This window comes from Pygocentrus nattereri, chromosome 5 (assembly GCF_015220715.1).
Source record: "Pygocentrus nattereri isolate fPygNat1 chromosome 5, fPygNat1.pri, whole genome shotgun sequence".
NCBI lineage: Eukaryota > Metazoa > Chordata > Actinopteri > Characiformes > Serrasalmidae > Pygocentrus > Pygocentrus nattereri.
The window spans coordinates 14,960,655-14,983,278 of NC_051215.1; the positions used below are offsets into that span (position 1 = coordinate 14,960,655).

Consider the following 22,624-nt stretch of genomic DNA (forward strand, 5'->3'; position numbering starts at 1 on the left):
GCAAGGTTTCTTTGAATGTAGCTAACAATGTACTAATAGAGTTCATCCTATTTTGTATACTAGACATAATACTGTAGTTCTTTTCTAAGGCCCATTCAAAGGGATTTGTGGGAATTCAGGGATCATAGCAAAGACCTGATATTGCTAAGAAATATCCCGCATATTTATAAATGGGGCTGGATATTTTTAATCAATGATTTACAGTAACCAATGTGTTAAAATCATACAAAGAAAAAAAAAACCTTGCTAACGTCAGCTTATTTGATTAATGTTAAGATATTTATTTGAAATTAGCTAACATTAAGCCTCTGGTAGGAAACAAGCTGCCTAGCTACCAATGTTAGTTAAATTAAAACATTATTATTATGACAGAGTTTTACTGATAAATAATTTCTATTAATTTGATACTAGAAAGCTAGAAACCATCTAGCTCATGTCAAGGCTACGAACACACTAGCCACTCAATACCACAGCCACAAATGTACCTTGACCAATTGGCATAAAGCTGCTCAAGAAAAGATGCCATGATTGGTGCACTAACAGGAACAGTTCCTCAACAGCTCTGATTGGCTGGAGTTTTGACACAAATGTTCAGACATTTTACAGCGAGCAGATGTGGAGCTGAGAGCAGAGATGAATTGTGTGCATGTGCGAGTTTTGAAGGTGAAGAGCACCACTGAGCAAGTTTTCCAGTTCTGAGAGAAAACCAAAGTGTTTTGCATGTACAAGCTCTGAAAGGGATGCACTGTTGTGCAGATTTTCAAGTTCTGAATGAAACCAGAATGTTTTGTTGAGTAAATCCAAGGCGTTGACCAGTGCACTTCACGCTGGCAAGTGCATTCAAGTTCATTATCTGCACGCTCAGAGCACCGCTGCCCTTTCAAACAGGAACATTCCTCTCTCAAACATCAGGATCTTCTCTCAAACATTTTGGCACAAAATTAACTCCACAATGCACTGCTGGCTTATTTAACACAGTGTATTATCCCGCTTCCTTTGTGGAAATGAAGAATAGGTGATCGTTGTACGACAGCTTCTTTGACCAAAACTGTATCTAGGTCTTGATCCCTTAAACCTTAGGCTATTTAGTTATTTTAATCGTAAGACGTATAACTCAGTAGCTACTCTGAATTACTGAACAACAACACTCTTTGAAAAAGGTGGCTATAAAAGAACCACTTCTGGATCCCTACAGTAGATCTTCTTTAGTGAATGCTTGAAGTGAAGGTCAAACTTAAATGGAAGATCCAACATGTTTGGAAGTTTGGAAGATGTTCAATGTTTGGCAGATTCAGCATAAAATAATGAATGGTGGGGAATAATGTGGAACAATGGTACAAATAAAAAAAAAAAAATTCAATTTTTCTATTTCTTTTTTTCTTTTGATAAAATATTTTTTCCCCTTTTGTTGACCTTCGTTCATCTCCCTGGTCACATTAAGCTTGATTGCATATTTTATAGAACATTTTTAGCCTTGAAATTATATAAATTTGTGAACCTGTCAAATTCCCAGTGTATCCCAGTGTAAATCTTATTCAGTAACTACATGGAAAACAATAGAAAACGATTGAGCTTTTCTTAAGTTATAGAAGTGAGGAATAGAAGGTCTGGACCTGCCAGTGGTGTCTGAGGTGTTTAATGGGTTAAATTTTCCCTAGATCTGTACAAGAGCCAAGAACCAATTATGGAAAGTGGGGCGATTACACTGCGCTGATCTGTGTTGTCATTGTAAGAAATCTTTTCTTTTTTCCTTTCTCTTCCCTGCACATCAGAGCAGATTAAGATAAGGGGTCCTAGGTGATATATTGATACTTACTTAATTCTAAACACACTTTCTGGTTAATTATCAACAGATAATCAACAGTAGATGCAGGTTTAGGGTTGAAGTTAAGGTTAGGGTTAAGGACAGATTTAATATAATCTATCACAGTCAGCTTTAAGTTCAGTTGTATTTAATAGATATTTAGTTGAATGTAAGTTCTAGACTTACAGACAGACAGAGCATACACAGTTACAAGTGGGAGCGATCTTAAAGTTTAACCCCTTAAATGGCCAATGCCCACCAGTAGGCCCAAAGTTTTACTACACATTTCTATAATCTATAAATAGCTCAGCCAGTTGCACTGAAGTCCCTGTAGTTACTGACTAATAACTCTTAGTATGTAATAAACCTGGTATTATAAGGGGTTAAAGGAAGAATTCACCCAGAATCACACTGGATCCCTTTTAGATGTGTTTTGGATGTTTAGAAGCTCAGAACAAGATTTTTTTTGTTTTTGTCTCCAGTAATTTGTTTTGCAATTATACAACTTTCTCCACATATGTCAGCTAACTGATTTGTTGATGTTTTTGACCTACTTTTTCCTATAAAGGTAACTTTTCCTTTTCTTATGATTCAGTTTATTCTAATCTTAGTGGTTCATAGTTTCGGGGTGCCTGAAGTGGGACAAACCACCCCAGTTTCTGACTGGTTTCAGACTAAACTGCGTCAGAGAAAATGACCACAGCCAGCTTTATTTTGGCTGCAGTAGCTGGTTAGCCTACTCAGTATAGTTAGCAATACAAGGTTATGTTGGTTGTGGAAATGAATGCTGTGAGACATGATGGCAGCACACTAACAGTGTCACCGCAGTAATCAGTGAACATCACAATCTTTTTTTCTTGTTTTCTAGTTTTCTGCTTGTTTTTAAGCCTCTAAATGACCTATTTATGTTCTGTTTAAGTTCCAACATGTGGCCTTAGATTTGTAGACAATGGTCTTCTGCCATTAATACTTTCTACCTTACCGAAAATGAGGAGAGGCTTCTTTCAGTTATAATGTTGCTAAACTGTGGAACTCCATCCAATTCCATCTTTTATTAGACAGTCAAGTTCGGTGAACACTTTTAAGAAAACATATCTCTGTAACTTAGCATTTAATTAAAATTCCATGTCTCTTTGATATTTATCTTTTTAATTTGAACTGTGTTATTGTGTTTTATGGCTTTAAATTAATACTCATAGTTTCTTCTATTACTGATAAGCTTTATCACGTGTCTATAAAGCACTTTGAGCTGCCACCAGCATGAAAAGTGCTCTTGTTATTATTATTATTATTATTATTATTAATAATAATAATAATAATTTCATTTAAAAATTTGTATTATTAGTGTTTGTTTCTTTGTAGGAATGCTTTGAATGGTCTGAGCAAGCTGCAAAGTTTGTGGTTCAGAAGCAACTATGTTGACCTGCTCAAGACAATAATAAGTTGCCAAAAAAAATACACTTGTCATCCATCAAGGTACAAACAATGTAAATGTACCCTCACAAGTACAACAATGATGTTACGGTCCAACTTTGCATAATTTTTGCTAGGAGAAAAGTACATATTTTAACATTTTCATATTTTAAAACAGAACACAGCAAAAAGACTGGAGAGAAGAGAGAGTGTGTGGAGTCAATACAATACAACAAAATATATAATTTCAATGGAATTTGGCCATGTTCCCTAAGGTGAAGACTTACCCTTGAGACCCCAGTGACAGTTCAGTACTTTTTTTTCCTGTCCTTTTTCCTTTTTTTTGAGTGTATGTAGTTAACGCTTATTGAAAGGCTATTGAAAGCACTATGGTAATATATTTTGTAATATTCAGCATATTACAATACAAAAAATAGCAAGATTACACACATATTAACAAGAACACAGACTACAATAACACAACACCCAATGCAACCCTTCCTCTTTGCCTTTGCTCCTGACAAGCAAAACTACAGCCAAGACGAGATCAATTAAAATTTGACAGCAAAACATTCAAGAAACAGCAGGTCAAACATTCAGGACAACGGCAGAATTATAATCAGCCAAAACCAATGGGATAATCCAGGTCTGTTTACAAGGTAAATATTTATCTCTATGGACCAAAGCACATGTGTACAGTATATTTATCTATTTTGTCACTGAATGCAGATCTATAGGAGTGGGGGAACTCAGGTGCCAAGAAACTACCCAAAAAGTACTTGGAATGGTTCAAATGTGAAATAAGGTGCAGTCCCCCTCTTAAAGGGTTAAGTGAAACTAAAAAAAACTTTTCTCTTAGTATTTTAGCAGTTAAGATTCAATCATAGATGTCCCACTTCTCTTAATGTGAGCCACGCAGAACCAGTGATGACTGGTTAAAACATTTCATCCTCATATAAAGGGAAAGATGTCCATTAAGCATAAAATGAAAATGTCTGAGTAGGGCTGCATAAAGTTGAAATGAAAGGGGATGTATTTGGTGATTCACATTTTAGCGGGTCAACACTTCCATCACAAACAAGGTCATATGAGAGGCTGCAGGGCCGTGGAAACCTCAGTCAAGGTCAAAAAGAAAAAAAAAGCTTCATGCACAGCCTCTGGGCAGAGCTAATACTAGCTCTCTCTCTCGCTCTCTCTCTCTCTCTCTCTCTCTCTCTCCCTCTCTCTCTCTCTCTCTCTCTCTCTCTCCCTCTCTCTGTGTCCAAACAGCCCTTTGCCAAATGCTCTAAGAATTGGTAAATACATTTTAATCCTCATATTCTGAACAACAGAAACAACTGAAAGTATTACTGAACAGCAAGAATGCGCACATGGCATCCAGAGCCAAAGCTATTCCCTCTGTCAGATGTACCAGGTATATCTGTTAATTATCATGCACCACTGATTTCTCTCTCTGTAGCCATGGTAGCTTTTGAGACACAGTCTTGGCTTAACACTAGTCCTGGACTGAATAATGCTGTGTCTAAGGACAGTGGATGCTGTCGATCTGGAACCAGAACCACAATTATCAAACCATGTCATATTCTGTGCTCATGTGGGATCAGTTTTGGTGACTACGATAAAGCAGTGAATTGATCTTACATCAGAAGTTCGACATGTTGTGTGAATACCAGCCGAGGTCTCGCTTTGTGTTTCTGGCTGACATGGTGGCTGAGAATAAAGATGATGGAACTGGATATGCCACTTTTCTTTTGCAATACTGATACCGATATTGAAGCCTTGGGTAACAGCTAATATGATAAGGATCTGGTATTTTTTCATTAAAAACTACAAAAGCTTGGCCCTATTATCATGAGTTCAATCCCTGGTGATGCTACAGCCATCTGTAGCCAGGAGTTCAAGAGAGCTAAACTGGCCTCGCTCTCTGGGTGGGTAGGGTGGCCTAACCTCTCCCCCATCACTCAGCATGATGCTAGTCAGTGCAGGCGCCTGTTAGCTGACGTAATGGATCTCGTGGTCGTTTTCCTCTGAGCGCGTTCGGCTGTCTGATGGCATTGCATGAGTGGCAGTTCAAAAAGATGCAGCGATACTTCACAGGTCTCAGAGGGAGCCTATGCTGGCATTGATGGTACTGTGCAAGTGGGGGAGTCTGAACTAGTGGGTGGAATGTGGGGAATGTGGGGAAAATTTTCTACTAAGCTTTGAAACGGGTCATTTTTAATGTGAGCTCTTCATGTAAAGGGACACTCTCTGCAATGAGATCTTCCATTTAAAGACTAGGAAAAACAAAATATATTAGTTGTCAATTATGGAAAAAAAATCAAAAGCTTTCTGAATAATTGTTCTCCTTTCCACAAGGCTGAATTTGGCTAATTTGCCAGTTTCTTATTTAAATTTTACGCTCCACCTTAAATGCTGCAGCAGTTGCCTAAATGGTGTACAGGTGCAAAGATGTAACTACAGCACCACTTAAAATGGAACAGAAAATTTGAATAATAAGGAAAAAAGCCAAATGCAGCTACATTCAGATATGCTCTGTATAAATGATTTACTATTGCTTTTAGTTTTTCCTTGTAGTTTTAAATCTGTCATTGTTGCAGCCCTAATCATGAAAAAAAAAAAAAAAAAAAATTTTGGTTTTTTTTCCACAGCAGAGTTAGATCACAGAGCGGGGCACTGTAGAGGCAGACATATCGACCATGTTTTCATCACTGAGTGGTGGGCAGCTTTGGATTATCATAAAGCTGATAAACAAACTTGTGCTACTCAAACTTTATATACACTTCTGTCAGAATGTTCCTTGGGCCAATTACAATATGGATTTGAGAGAGTGGAAGAGTTGACTCCAAGCCTTTTGACTCTGAGTCACTGGCCAAGAGTCAGCCCTGACTCCCAGACGTGCTGGAGTTGAAGAATTGATTCTTTCAGAATCGACTCCCCATCACCACTAACAGAACAGAGGATGCTGTGGCAGGGTAAAGTGAGAGAAAACTACAGAAGGTACCATTGGTCCATTAATTGAATATTAGTGGATACATTGATCGATTATTGGAATAATTTATAGCTGCAGCTCTGTGTCTGTCACCCTCCATCAAGCCGGGGCACTTTAGCCATGCTAATCACAACCTCATCTCCCTCTCCCCCCTTGAAGCACTCCTGTTTGAGGGATGTGGAGAAAAACACCAGCACTTGGAGCGCTGCCGGTGGCTTGGCTGGATTTTATTAAGTACAGCAGGGCTCCCTGGAAGGGCTCCAGAGGATCAGGCAGTGGCAGCAGATGCTGAAAGCTTGCCCATATGAAAACTCCAGCTCGAAGTTTGCCTCACTTACATACAGCGTCAAACCCAGCAGTGTGCTAGCAACACAGCGAGCTGCTAACAACTTTCAAGTGACTGATATGCCTCATTTCCTGCCTGCACTAAAGGACTTCAATGTTTATCCATCCTTTTATGCTACTTCTACTGCTACCTTAATAATGCGTATTATATATCACATTTAAAGCATCTCAGCTCTTAGAACAACATACTGTAAATATTTAGCAAACGTATTATGAACTCATGGTAATGTAGTAAAACAAGATGAGTGGGGCATCAGCTTAAATGATTCATGCTCTTTTAAAGAGTAGGCTTCCATTATGCATGAAATGAAAATTAAGAAAGCAATCAAAATGAAAGGGGATTTTGTTCTGGTGATTTCAAATTCAGTAAGCCAACACTTACATTACAAATAAGGTCAGAAGTAGTATTACATAAGTTCTCATACTGTGAATATGTCAATTTTGTGCTCATTTGTTATGGATGCGCCTTTGTATTTATCTTTATTTGTATTCACTGTATCTGTATTGTCTACACCAATTCCATCAAGACAGTAGTAGCACATGCCAGTGCACTTCAAAAACTCAGACAGGACTGAACAAGAATTTGGTAGTGAAACTCCTCTGCAGTGAAAATCAGTCCCAGTATTTTTCTGCAGCATGTTTTCTATTGAAACAAAGAACAGACTAGCTCCTCTCAATGAACCGTGTTAGTAGGAGAGAGTGGTACAACTGGTATAAACAGCTAGTGAACCCATTGACCGTGTGTTCAGACATGAAGCGCCAGTTTGAACTTGAGACAGGAGTCATTCCATGCAATTCTACAAAATGAGACTTTTTTAGCTGTCCTGTAACATTGCTGTTCGGTTTGCCTAGATGCCACAGCTAAACATAGCTGAGAGAACACCAATGGTTAGCTCTCATTGAGTTTAGTTAGTTATATGCTGTACTGGTCCGACAATGAAAAACTTTTATTTTGCTACCTAACTATTCCCAGTCTGGGAATAGAAGCCCTTTTAGTAGCACCACTTGGGGCAGTTGGAGGGCACAACCATGTATACCCAGTCAGTCCTTGGACTTGAATCCACAACCTTCCAGTTGCTGGCTTGCTTCGCTTACCACTAGGCTACCAACTAAACTTCTCAGCTCACTTCCACTCTCTGTTGATTCTAGCCTAATGTGGAGCTCTGTGTGTGGTTGGTTGGTTAGTGTAGTGGATAACACCTCTGCCTTCTACACTGTAGACTGGGGTTCAATCCCCCACCAGGGCAGCACCCCACACTATGCCAATAAGAGTCCTTGGGCAAGACTCCTAACACCGCCTTGGCCTACCTGTATAAAATGATCAAATTGTAAGTCGCTCTGGATAAGAGCGTCAGCCAAATGCCATAAATGTAAAATGTAAATGTTACACATTAGGCCCTGACTAAGACATTTTTTGCATGATAAAATCAGCTGATTTTAAGGTTAATACAGATAACCGATAATTATACTGATGTTACTTAAAAAGCAGTAGAAGAACTATGTTTTGAAATATGAGTCCCTATGGCTTCCTTGTCATCAGTCTTTAGGCTGGCCATAAAAACCACAAGCAAAATTATTAGATTTGATTAACTTTACAACTTTAAATGTGCCCTTTCATTTCTTGGACAAATTATTCTGTATTCTACGCAACTGATTGTTTGCTGCACTACTGATAATTTTTGAATACTTTTAATATGTATTTTGTGGCTATTCTGCATGTACATGTATATAGTTGCTGTCCAAAAGACAAAAATGGATTTACTTTTAAGATAAGTTAATGCAAAGAGAATAGATTTCAAGCAATTTGGATGAATTTCCATTGGTCCATGTATCATGAAATGTAAAGGAACATTCATCACTCAATGTAAAGAGCAGCAAATTAAATTCTGTAGAAAAATTTAAATAGGAAAAAAATGAATGTCTTTTACTTTTTGGACAGTGACAATATTAGCAAAAGCCAAAGATAAATATCTGTGATGGACAATAAAGTAAAGCTAACCTTACTCTAAATCATCCCTGATCTCATTTAGCCTGAGGAACCACCACACATTTAAATGCAGAGAGACTGACCTGTGCTGAGGAGCAGCAGTACCTTCATGGCGAGGAACTCTTCGTAGGTGAGCTGCAGCCGGACAAACTCCTGACTGACCTGCTTCATGCTCAGACACAGATCGTACATGGCCGACTGCTGCATGCGCTCCCTGCAGAGAGACCAGAGAGAAGCTCATTAGCAGCAGAATTATTGAAGAATTATTATTAATTATTAGAAAATTAACACTTCATAAAATTTGACCAGGCCCACCCAAACTTTTGCATTCAAACGTATATGGCCACTAAATCACTGGCTAGCTTGTTGCTATTTTGTTCACTTTAACAGAGAAAACTGCCTTTTGTCCCACTTTGTAGCTCTAACACAGTCGAAAATTACATCATTCCAAGCGCCGACTTCACACTTCTGAGTTAAGATGAGCATATGTGTTGGATAGAAAGCTAACTTGTTCAGTTTAAATCAATATTTTTAAAGGGAAAAAGGAAAGAAATGTATACAATGTACTTACTGTCCTTTTTGACTAGAAATAAATTATGAGTGATCTGTCAATTGCACTAACAGTACAAGTTGAAGATCACTTCACAAATCAATAATAGAACATGGTGCAGAGAGGAAAAGAACATTAGTACATTACTGAGATGGAGGAGATACTAAGGAAGCTCTGTGGTTGTTTGTTCAAGTACCACAAAACTGGAAGATCTGCCTCCCATGAAAGAGAGATGAAACTACAAATAAACCACAACTAGACAATCTAAGAGTACATACTTTAATTTAATTTTACTTTAATTTACTAAAAACAAGTGGTCTACAGAATCATTTCATACTGAAATTGTTGTTATCATGGTGAAAATGTTCTTCAGAGTGATGTTCTTTAGCGCATTCTCAAACTGGACAAGCTGGGGCTGAACACTTCACTGTGCGCCTGGCTGCTAGGCTTCCTGACTGGGAGACTACAGGCAGTATGAGCCAGCAACAACACATCCCGCACCATCACACTTAACATAGGGGCCCCCCAAGGATGTGTACTGAGCCCCCTCCTATTCACTCTAATGTCGCGTGACTGCACACCATCACACAGCTCCAACCTCTTCATCAAGTTTGTGGATGACACGACTATGGTAGGTCTCATCAGCAACAACGATGAGACAAACTACAGGAGCGGGGTGAGCCGCCTGGCCTAGTGGTGTAGACATAACAATCTCCATCTGAACATTGAGAAGATGAAGGCGGTCGGTGTGGACTTCAGGGGGACGTGCACCCAGCATGCTCCTCTCACTATCAACGGTGCTGCTGTGGAGAGGGTGAACAGCACCAAGTTCCTGGGCATGCACGTCACAGAGGACCTCTCCTGGGCCTACAACACAGCATCACTGTGTGGTATGGTGCCTGTACCGTGTCCTGCCGCAAGACACTCCAGCGCATCATGAGAGCTGCTGAAAAGATCGTTGGGTCTTCCCTCTCCCCAAGAGATATACCACCCCCACCAACATCTTTACCGAGGAACCCTTGATGGGCCACCTTGTTTGCGTGTGTATAGCTGGGATGTAAGGACAGAGCAGCTCTGACAAATACTGAGTGGCTAGAACGTGAAGGGCTTTAAAGGCTAACAAGCTAACAAGTAATACCCTACAAATTAACACCATATGTCTAAGTCACTCAAACATGCTACATACTACAAGTAAACTCAAATAGACATGCTTATGTGGTTCCCGACTCTCCATAATATACTGGTATCCATAAAAAATGGACAAAAGTATGAACTGAATTCAGGCACCAAGATGCTGCTACCACAGTTTTTAGCAATATGATGCACGTTTGTCCAATTCCACAGATACCTGTTAGCTACATTTGCCTCATAGCTCCAGTGCAGAACTCCAAATATGTCTTGGCTGACCGACTAGATACAGAGTGAGAGAAAAACACTGGATTTCTTTTAAACATGTTAACTTCACTGTTTAAGAATCTGTCTTTGTGGTATAGTGCAAAATACTGTACACTGTCTTCAGGCCTGTCTGCCTCTTGCCATAAAATGCTACTGCATAGTAGTGCAGACATGTGTTCTTGTGTGATACAGATGTATACAAACACGAATCTTTCAGCAACATGAAAAGTTACTTTTACTTTGCCTTAAAAGGATCTGACGCATATCCTAAAAGATCCAAACACATATTTGTATGCTCCAACAGCAAACCATATCACACAACTCAACAATTCCTGTGTATGAGAAGAAATAGAACAAAAAAAAACACAATAGAGGAGCAGTAGAGGGGGGCAGATGAGGGAAATGTGCAGGCCAGATGAAGCAGCGGAGCTGGAGGGAATTATGGGTTTTGGAAGCGGCTGTGCTTTTAAATCACTGTTGTGTTGACAAAAAAATAATCAAACGTCTGCCCCGTGGGCCGACTTGAAAGAGCCAGAGTTCACATGTGATTCTGCAGGACCAAGCACAACACAGGCAGAGAGACTCACACACTCGCAATACACATTCACTCCTGCTTTAGGGGTGGGCATGTGTGTGTGTGTGTGTGTGTGTGTGTGTGTGTGTGTGTGTGTGTGTGTGTGTGTTCTTGTTTTCATAGATTTTCAGGGGGTAAAATCGATCAGAAAATTGTCCTAAATTTGGAAAATCTTTCCTACAAAAGCTGCAGACAAAGCAGTGTATGTACATATGGACATTATTACATATGGGAACACTGAAACAGTAGCTCAAGTGATTCAAAAGTGTACATATACATTAAAGCAACATAATTCTTGCCAAACATGAGTAACATAAAAGTTATTGTGTTGACATATTATGCTTCATTCATGTGGAATATATGTATGTAATGTGTCGCTGCTTACATAACAAAACCTTCAAAAAAATCTTAACTTCAAATCAAATAAAAAAATAGTAACTTCACAGGCAAAGGAAAAACATATTTTACTTTTCATATTACTTTTAACAACAGAACCAAACATTTCGTCCAAGTCATTTTGGGCCGTTTCTTTTGGTCCATTCATCATGGAATTCACACTCAACACTAAATGCAACAGACATTTTTTGTATTAAGTCAAAAACTGAAAAATGACAAAAAAATGAAGGTTTTGTTCCAACTGCAGTGATATATATGGCAAATACTGTACGGTGTGAAAGACACTTATGAATGTAATGTGCAATTATGTATGTGATATGTAATTTTCCATAAAATTACCCATGAGGTATAAAAACAGAAAACATATTTAACAGAAAACTACACAGAAGCCTCAACAACAATGTGACATATTTTTCAGTATTTAGTGTGTTGACCCTTTGCCTTTGTTATAGCTTACATTCCTTTTGGAAGATTTGCTTTCAGTTTCTCAAAGAAATTCTCAAAGAACGGGATATTTTTTCCACATCTCCAAAGTTCAGAAGTTGGTTGTATTGTCTGCTTCTCACGATCCAAGTGATCCCACACACATTCAGGGATGCTGAGGTTTGGACACTGGAGTGTTAAGTCTATTGTTCTGTCCAGAAGTTTCTGTTTGATTGATAGATATATAGCTACACATCAGATCCATCTTCTCTCTCTCAAACATGAAAGCCTTAGGTAGTTTTTATCTGATAGTGACAGCTTTAGTGAACTTACTTGGTCTTGGATGGTTGTTAGGAGTCCCACATTCTCTATTATAATTTTTAATCATTTTTTAACTCTTTTGTTTTTTGTTTTGGAAACTGCTGTTCTTTCATCGGTTTTCCCTTTACTTTCCACTTCCTCATACAAGTGAATCATCTTATATCTAATCTTCTCAGAAATATCTCCTGAAATGTGAATCAACTGTATTTAATACCTATTTTGACTGGACATTAAATAAATAAAGGGTACGTATAGTATGTATAGATAATACACATATTTGATACATATGGGGCATTATTATTACATTTTTGCTAACATGTTTATATAATAGACAGGTACATCCACTATATGGCCAAAAGTATGTGGACAGCCCTCCTAATTACTGAGTTCACATGTTATAGCCACACCCATTGCTAATAGGTGTATAAAATCAAGCACATAGCCATCTGGTCTCAACAGATAAACACTGGCAGTAGAATTGGTCAAACTGAAAAACTCAATGACTTTAAACGTGTCACTGTCATAAGATGCCACCTTGGTGTCATTTCTGCCCTGCTAGATTTACCCTGGTCAACTGTAAGCACTATTACTGTAAAATGGAAGCATCTAGGGAGAATAATAACACAGTCATGAAGTCACACACAAACAGACTGGGGTTGATGAATGTTAGCACATAGCATGTAAAAATCACATGTCCTCTATTGTATCACTCACTACAGAGTTCCAAAGTGCCTTTGGATGTAACATTGGCTCCATCATCTCCACAAAATACAAGAACTGTGCATCCAGAACTTTATGAAATGGATTTACATGGCTCAGCAGTTACACTCAAGCCTAAAATCAATATGCACAGTGCCAAGCGTCGGCTGGAATAGTGTTAAGCACACTGTCACTGGAGTCTGGAGGAGTGGAAATGTGTTCTCTGGAGTGATGAATCACACTGCACCATCTAGCAGTCTGGTGAGTAAATTTGGTTGATGCTGGGAGAATGCTATGTACTAGAATGCATAGTGCCAACAGTAAAGTTTGGTGGAGGAGGAATAATGGTCTGAAGATGTTTTTCAGTGCTTGGGCTTTGCTCCATAGTTCCAGTGTAATATTAAGGGCAATATTAATTCTACAGCATTCTGAGGCATTTCAGATAATTATATTCCAACTTTGTGGCAAGAGTTTAGGGAAGGCACTTTCTTATTCCAGCATGACTATATCCCTGTGTGCACAAAGCAATGTCCATAAATTTGAAAAAGTTTGACAAGTTTGGTGTGGAAGAGCTCCAGTGGCCTGCACAGCCCTGACCTCAACCCCACTGGTTACCTTGGGGATGAGTTGGAACGTTGACTTCTCGTCCAACATCAGTGCCTGACCTCACCAATGCTCTGGGCACAAATTCCCACATACACACTCAAAAATCTTGTGGAAAGCCTTCCCAGAAGAGTGGAGGCTGTTATATGCACGAAGGAGGGGGGCAACTCCACATGAATGTTCATGCTTTAGGAACGCGATGTCCAACAAACTCATAGGTGACATGGTGAGATATATACTTTAAACTTTACGCCATATAGTGTACATGTATATAATATATTACTGCTGTCAGATCAAAACCTTGTATCTCCAAAAGTGGAGATTTTAATTGAAGTCAATAGGACCAGACTTTTTTCCAAGTAATTTTAGGTTATTTCTGTTGGTCCATTCATCATGGAATTCACGCACAATATAAAGGACCATGGGTACTTTCAAATTATGTCAAAAACTGAAAAACGACAAAAATGAAGATACAAGTTTTTTTTCTGACAGCAGCAATATATATATATATATATATGTAGGATATTTGCATGAGCCCACATGCTGACATTGTATAAAATGTCTGCGTGTGTGTGTGTGTTGACCGCCCTATGTACAGTAGAAACAGCGATTCCAGACTTTTGAAAAGTACAGTGTACTTGTAGAATCTCAAAAAAAAGTCTCATTGTGTGTTGAATGTCTGCCCTGCTGCTCTGCCTGACGGCTTTAGTGCCGATGTTTGTTTACTGGTCTGCTCTGTTGACCTGTGTGTTTGTTTGGCTGCCAGATGGCCAGAGTTTCAGCCTAACTCCCATCTCCCTACCTGCACTGATACCTGTCTGCGTGTGTTTCATATTTTCAATATATTAACTTTCTGTATCTGGGGCAATGCCTGTCTGAAAGAAGTCAGTCTGCTGTTTCAGCTTAATTCTCCCCTTCTATCAGCATGCTTGCTAATGCAACAGGCAATTTTATTCATTTTTCATCATAAGGTCTGATTGATAAAGTTTGCTTTGTAGATTCACACAGAAAAACGTTTCACTTTCCCGTCCAAGACGTGTCTCTGATTACTATTTTTGATATATGCTTCCCACGTCTGTGCATGAAAGATTACATGAACTTTGTTTAGCAGCGCAAGCTCACATTCCGCAGACCCATTGCTCAGATTGGGCAAAAGAATGAGAGAGGAAGAGAGAAAGGGAAAAGGGGGAAAGAAAGAGAATGAGAATAATTGCTGGCTGCAGCTTCACTACACAGCCTCTTGGTTGCTATGGCAGCCACAGCGATGAACCGGTAGAAAAAAGGTATGAAACCTGGACTATTTGGAAGTACACACAGACACAGGCGTGCGGGAGAGATCAGCAGCTACTCCACAACTCCTTGAACAGTCTTTTCCATAGTTTATTGACAGTGTGCATTAATCCACAATGGACTTCTGATATGCTTTTCTACAGATTCTGTGTATTTTTGCTTTTAGCAAATTGGTACCTTGATAATAGTTAAGCTTTTTCTTTTCTTGCACTGTTTTTCTTTGCATGGTGGAAAACTGAGGTTGCGTTAGAGAAATTTTCCCCAATACAGCCTCTTACTGCACATTACAGCTTCATATTGTCAATTTTACCTGCACATGCATGGAATTTTTAGTTGTCTGTACTACAGTGGTGAACTTTGACAAATAAAGATAGGTGGACAGTTCAGGCTATAAATATAAAAAAAAAGAACATGGGGAAAAAAGCGAACCTCTGTGATGCTAAGTTCTACTAGTGCCTATAAGGTATTTCTTATAGTATGTTAGCACTAGGGCGGCACAGTGGCGTGGTGGGTAGTGTGGTGGGTTCGATTCACCGGCCGGATGACCGGGGTCCTCTCTGTGTGGAGTTTGCATGTTCTCCCTGTGTCTGTGTGGGTTTCCTCCGGGTTGGCAGTCAGGCCAATTGGACATGCTAAATTGCCCCTGGGTGTGAGTGTGTGAGTGTGTGAGTGGCTGTCTATGTCTGTCTGTCTGCCCTGCGATGGACTGGCGACCTGTCCAGGGTGTATCCTGCCTTTCGCCCAAAGACTGCTGGGATAGGCTCCAGCACCCCCCCCCCGATGGAGAAGCGGCTTAGAAAATGGATGGATGGATGGATGGATGTTAGCACTAAGCTAACACTGATACACTTTTTGGTTGCTCAAATTAAACAGACTTTTGATGCTTGCAAAACAAGCTTGTTTGTTGCTGTTACATGGTGTTATTCCACTAAAGAGCCCTGGTGTTAAGCTGCCACCACTGTCCCATTTCTAACAGTTAACTGAAACCCAGCTGGACTACAGCTCATATTCACAGCTACTGACATATCTGGAACCTCCAGAAGGCCTAAAATTATGTTTTTCTCTCAAAATTGGTCCCACCCACTCGGAATAAAAAATGATTAGTTGAGTCCACTGCCATTTTCTATGTAAGCTGGTAAATCTGATATGTAAAGCCTTACTCTCATCCACTCCTGAGGGTCTGACCAACAGGAGAGCTTGCTTGGCTGAATTTAACAATACACCTAATCTTCAATGGACAATTTTCCAATAGGCATCTTTTCTTTTCAACCAAAAATAATGAAATAAGAGTAGAACTACAATATCGGTTGTATTTAAATGCCCCAAACATGATAATTCTATTAAATACAAATGAACTTAAATTAGACCAGATATCATTAAGTCATCTCTGAAGGCCAAGCAGGCCCTGAAGGTTATCCAATGCTCTATTGAAATCACTACAAACTTGTATACATTCAAGTCCATTTCTTTGTATGCCAGTAAAAACAAAACATTGCTACTGAACGTTTCAAGGCATACGTTCATAAAGCTTCTCAGAGTGCAGAAGTACTGATCTAGGATCTGTCAACAAGGTCATAGTAAACAAGAGATTCATCTGATCCTAGATCAGCACTCCTGCTCTTAGAAGTGTAGACTGTAGATGGTATTATTTCCCTGACGAAAGCTTTGGTTTATGTGGGGAGTTCTTTGAAAGGAGGCATACATAGTTATTGAGGACACTGAAAACTTTTAGAAAGTTCTATTAAGAGCATTACTCTGTCTTTTTGTTTTAACATCCATGCTAGAAGTAGGCCTTCACTTGTCTCCTCTGTTTTCAATCAATATCTTTTAAGGACACTGCTCCATGAAGTTCTACTTTCACTGTACAGTAAGGTCTCTGCTGTAGCAGTGAAAATAACACCAGTTCAGTTTTAACCCACTTCGGCCCGTTGGCAAGTAAAGTTGCCACAGTTTATATCCCTATTTCCTCTTCTATAAACATCTAGTAAAGTGTTATGCAGCGTTTTACAGATTCACACATGAAAGAACACACTTGTATGAAGGAGTTTTGCAGACTTAGAGAAAATAAATGTTGCACCTGTTTGAAAAAGTTACTGGTAGTATGCATATAAAATCACAGGCCTTTATAACGTTCAACTAATATGAACACCGCACATACATTTACATATCATTACTGTCATAAAACCTCAAAGCTCCAAAATGGTCATTTTACAGGAAAAAAATAACTTTAATGTAATTTAAGACAGCAGGATTTTATTACAAGTATGTTCTGAGCATTCCTATTGGTCCACTTATCAGATAATGTACTACAAATGTATTGTATACTATTTGAAAAGTAGCTTGTTTAATACTACTACTATTACTAGCACTACTACTGCTAATAATAATGTGCATTTGCTGTTAATTGGAATCACTTCTATTATAAACACACACGTATGTGAGTTTGTTCTTAAACAGCAGTGTCACGCGAGGCTTCGTGACTGTCCTGGCAGACTGGTGGGCATTCCAGGGGGCAGTAAATCAGCAGCAGGGGTCAACGGTCCGTTAGCCACACTGCCCCAGCATGCCAGGAACACGCCGGCCTCATTCGTCATTCCGTTTTTGGCCCTGGCCATAGCGTGGGAGTCATTTATGAGCGGCAGAAGCTCATAGAATAGACGTCACCGTGCGCAGAGAGGACATTTAGAGCGCATTTTACTGAGATGATTGTTCTGAAGGAACTACCTGAGGAGAAAAAGCTGCAGCCACCATCTGTCTGAGGCCACAGTCCGGCCATTAGCAGCACCTATCCGTGCTCATCTAAACACATAATTCAAACCAGACTTCATAAACAAGGGGACGGGGGTTGGGGGGTGGGGGGGTCTCTGCATCTAAAAACTTACAGACATACGCTGCCTAAAATATAACCACAGAGATTAAACCAGTGATCAAGATAAAGTGAAAAGTGTCAAGTCATTAATCAGATTTACATAGTTTTACCCTCCTACCTCATTTGTAGTCTTAGCTAGGGAAGGGCGGACAATATTGACGACAATGACATTACGATACCAATATTCAGTGTTTTATTTAAACTGAATTAATATCACTCAACTGATGGTAATGAAGAAAAGTAAAATAAAAATGAACAAAGAAAAATAAATAAATGCATATGATAGGATACTATTCCTACTAGGACTTACATTTTACAACAGAAACAGCCACATGAGATGCACTGAATGCTTTATAGTGGTAGGTCATTCAGAGTTATTTCACTACAGTTTATGTGGCGGTGTATTAAATATTAATGCAAAAAATGCTTTTAAATATTATTTTTAATGTTATATCAATTTTAACTATATTACTATCATCAGTGGTTTTGGGACATTAGCACTGGTATTACTTGGCATGGAACCATAATGGAAATTAATCCTTTAGCCATTAACAGAATTCTGTAACACTCTTGCTGACAATTTCGGAGTTAGAGGCTTATTGATTATTTGATGTTTTTAATCCCATCTCTTTAATGTGAAAACAAAACCAAGGAATAAAAATAGAAATAGAGCTGTTAGTTCAGGATTGAAGATAAAATAAGCTCTGAAAGTGTAACAGACATCATAAGTGTAGTATTAAAAATACCCAATAAAAATGAGAAAATGGAGAAATAAAGAACAGGGTTATGTAACTAGCTGACTATAACAATGGATGTCTCTAGGCCAGTTTTAGCATTAGCCCTTTCCCAAATAAATAAATCTAACTTGTTCAAATCATCTACAGTTTATTGCTATTCATTCTTCATTGTTCAGCTGTGCCATCACGTCTCCAAAGTCACAATATACTGTGATAGTAGGGTGTGACATGAAGGAGGCACTGATGCTGCTCTAATGCTGCGCTGCCAATGCTGTACTACCAGAGATGATCAAATGTAACGTAAGTGGAACCCCCAGCTCAGGCAATAAAATTGGGAACACCTTCTACGAATGTAACGTTTGTTAGCATCTAAAAACACATTCATAACATGTTATAATGCTTTCATAAGGCATCATAAACGTATTTATTATTATAATGTATATAATAATATTAATAATAATAATAATATACTTTATGAAAATGTATTACGTTATAGCCATGCTTATTATGCATTATGAATTGTTGACATAATGCATTATAAGCACTGTTCATAACAAATTAGAAGAGCTCATAAGTTGTATTTGTCCACTTCAAATAAAGTGAAGCGTACTGTACTAAAGCCTCCTCCTGTGTTAAGAATGAGGCTTCAACTTGAAGTATTTCCTGAAGAATTTACTAAACACTAAAAAACACAATAAAACACGTTACAGGCTTCAAATGTCAGATTTTCAACTAGTGGTGCCATCAGTGTCTTAACCAATGTGGGAAAGTCATTGTACGCCACTATTAATGTACACCACTGTTAGCCTGGCACTAACTTAACACTGCATATCCAATATTATACTGTTTGGAGCACCTGAATATTCAGGACTGAAGCCCCAAAGATGCAGCCCTAAAAGCACCAGTAGTGGCAAATAAAATACTGGAAATCTCAGGGTGTAAATAAACTTTGTATTTGTCTTTATAGTCTCCAAGCTGGGACTGACTTATTTGGCACTGAAAGTATAACATGTTATTAACACTGCTTATAATGCAATATATTAGCAATTCATAATGCATAATCAACATGGCTATAAAGTGTAATTCAGTGTAATTCATTTTTTAAATATTTATAACCAAGATGTTTATAATGCCTTATGAATGTATTATAACATGCTTAGAAATGTAAGATTCATAGAAAGTGTTACAGATAGCTCTTCACATTCTTTGCTTTTAGATTTCTCTTCAGTGTTTGAAAACACTGACATCAGTATTTGCCATATATTGGTGTTTACAGTAAGTTAATGTCAGTAAAAAGATCATATAGTGCTGATCACTAGATAAATTAAGAACATTTTAGCAGTTATTGCAAAAAAATTGAACTGAGTGATCACTCATTTCTTCCTCGAGTTCTTGTAAATCTGAGTTTAATAAAAAAAATAACAGATGACTAACAGATGAGGAGTTTAAGAGAAAGAAACTTATGGAGACTGACAGAGCTGAAGGAGCAGATCTGAAGTAGAGTAGTGATCAAGAAGAAAGCTAGGGAGGGTTGTTTAAGCTTTCAATTAAAATGAATGCTGAATTTCATTAAACTTAACAGAGGAAATATTACATTTTTCACCATGGTCATGAAATTCTGCTTATTAAGCTTAACCCTTTGAAACTTAAACCTTTTTCTGAACAAACTCACACTCTTTCTGATTGTACCAACTGAGACTGAACTATCTGTGTATTTGAATAATATATTTACGGTCTAGGAGATAGCATTGCTTGACTTCAGTGACTTTGCTTGATCTGCGCCTCCTGTAAGTGGATGGACATAGTATTTAAGTCAAACTAACTCTGTGCATTATACAAATTACAAAAAGATAGACATACTGGGTGATAATTTGACCGGTAACACTTTATTTGAAGGCTACCTACATAAGGACTTCATGACGTATTCATAAGCACTGAATAATGTGTTTATGAAGCATTACTTGAACATTTATTAAGTGCTTATGTCGGTTCTCGCAACCTGACATAAGATGTTTTATGAAATAAATGACATTGTACTGACATAATATGAATAAGCCTTGAACATATTTACAGCACTAAACATATTTAAAACACTATACATAACTATTTATGTCAGCATTCTTAAGACAACATTGTATTAATATCAGTTGAAATATGCCTGGAAACCACCCCCTTTTCCCTCCATGGCATAGATAAGATGATTGATGCAATTATGTATAGTGTTTTAAATATGTTTAGTGCTGTAAATATATTCAACGTTTATTCTTATTATGTCAGTACAATGTCATTACATTATTCAGTGCTTATGAATGTGTTATGAAGCCCTTATGTATGTAGCCTTCAAATAATGTGTTACCATTTGACCAAACAGCCATTTTTGGATATGTTGTGTGTTGTTGTTGCTGTTAATGATGAATAGACCTTTTGGGGCCATTTAAAAAATTATCCTGGGAGACAATGTCCCCCTGCCCCCCAACAGAGCCTTAGCCCCCCCATCCACAAAGCTCTGGTGATGCCCTTGACAAGAACTAAGTAAGTTCTTTATCATCATGTCATACCCAAATAGCTAAAGCCTGCAGAATCAGCTGAATAACTTTCTCCGGGTACACTTTCACAAAGCCTCAAAGACACTAAACTGCCTCAATAAATTGAAACTAAACTATCAAACACAAAAAAACAAGATTCATGTTGATGTATCAACATTTATGTTGGACCCTAAACTTGATTCTGTGTTCACTACAGAACCTAAAAACATATCAATAAATGTTTTAATTTAAACTAGAATCTTCAACTTTCAGCTGAGCTGAAATCCTGTCTGACACATCTGTCTCCACATCTGATAAGCAGAATATTTTTAAACACTATTATGTTTTGTTTGCATAGGAATCATCACATAAAGGGATGAACAGTGTAATGTATGTAAAACCTTTTGTTACAAATTGACAAAACTGGAATATTTTGATTAAAAAAATGAAACACCAATGACCCAAAGAGCCATTTGCATGCAGAGTGGAATGCAGAGTGGCTGGCAGAGGCTGCTATAGGGTCTGAAGGGTTAATGGTGTCAGCCATCCCTCGTCTCAACCTCAGATGCTCCTCTCACACAGAGAGCTGGCCACAGGCTATTGGGATTTCGTCATTCTTGCATTCTGATTGGCTATCTGCGAGTCCGAGTGCACACAATGCCATGCAGTGTTTTTAATCATTCAGACAGGAAACAAAGTTTTGTTTACTAGCTAAAGCTGCCTGCACTGGACACTGTAAAAATGAGCCTTTCAGATCAAGATATATATAGGTGGGATTTTCATAATCACTTCTCCCTTTGGTCCCCAAAACAACAGACCGTGATTGGTCATTTGTCATGTCAGTGAAACCGTCTCTTTCTGAGAAGGTAGGCGGTTCTCGGCCATGCTTCGCTGTGAAAAGCAACAGCCACTCTGCCAATAGGCAGCAGTCTGGCTAAGAAGACTAGCTCACATGTAGTAGAGCAGGCAAGTGGGGGATGAGTCCTCCTCACTTTTTAAAGTTTAGGCGCTCTTGGAATGATTGTTTTTGAGAGGGACTTTTTCATAAAAATCTTCCATACTAGTGATCTTTTATTTCATTTAACTTCATGTGATTACTGTCTAGCTATGTTGTGGCTATGTCCATGTTTGGAGCTAGTTTTTCAGAAAAGGCCTGCCACTTGAAGCAAACCATTCAGGTATCTCAAATCAGAACCTATTATTAGCTGTATTCTTCTTTTAAAGTTGGCACATTGCTTTGTTTGTGCAGTGAAACAGCTGTCATAATTCATAAAACAGTCATAATCCATTTTTTTGTGGCCACTTTCTAGACTCTCTTTATCCCTTAGAATTAAACAGGCTTTTTCAGTTCATTCGATTTTAAGACTGCTCTGTTCTGATCGGTTGCCCAAATAGATGTTCTGGGGGAATCGTAACGGTCTGATAACTGTGTAGCAGTACAGTCTACTATTTTGATATCTACTTTCTTTGAGTGCATTTAACTGTTTGCATGATTAACATAATGAGTCTGCTTGGTTATTGATGTTTTATCATGTCCTGAATTCACTAGATACACATTCAAGACATGAAGAAATGCCAGATGTAAACAGCTATACATCTTGATGTCCACTAATGACCACACTGCTCGAGACAAATGTCAATACCAGGTATGAACAGGACAAAACAGACTTGCTTATATGCTTTCTGATAATGTATTTCATA

At 38.4% G+C, this 22,624-nt stretch overlaps 1 protein-coding gene across 1 annotated transcript in view; it reads right to left on the reverse strand.

The window, feature by feature from the left end:
* Positions 1-22,624, reverse strand: part of nr3c2 (nuclear receptor subfamily 3, group C, member 2) — a 151,540-nt gene that overhangs the window by 12,177 nt on the left and 116,739 nt on the right. Inside the window, exon 7 of the mRNA XM_017701448.2 lies at positions 8,625-8,755. Coding sequence (XP_017556937.1) covers positions 8,625-8,755 — 131 coding nt within the window. The remainder of the gene's footprint in view (positions 1-8,624; positions 8,756-22,624) is intronic.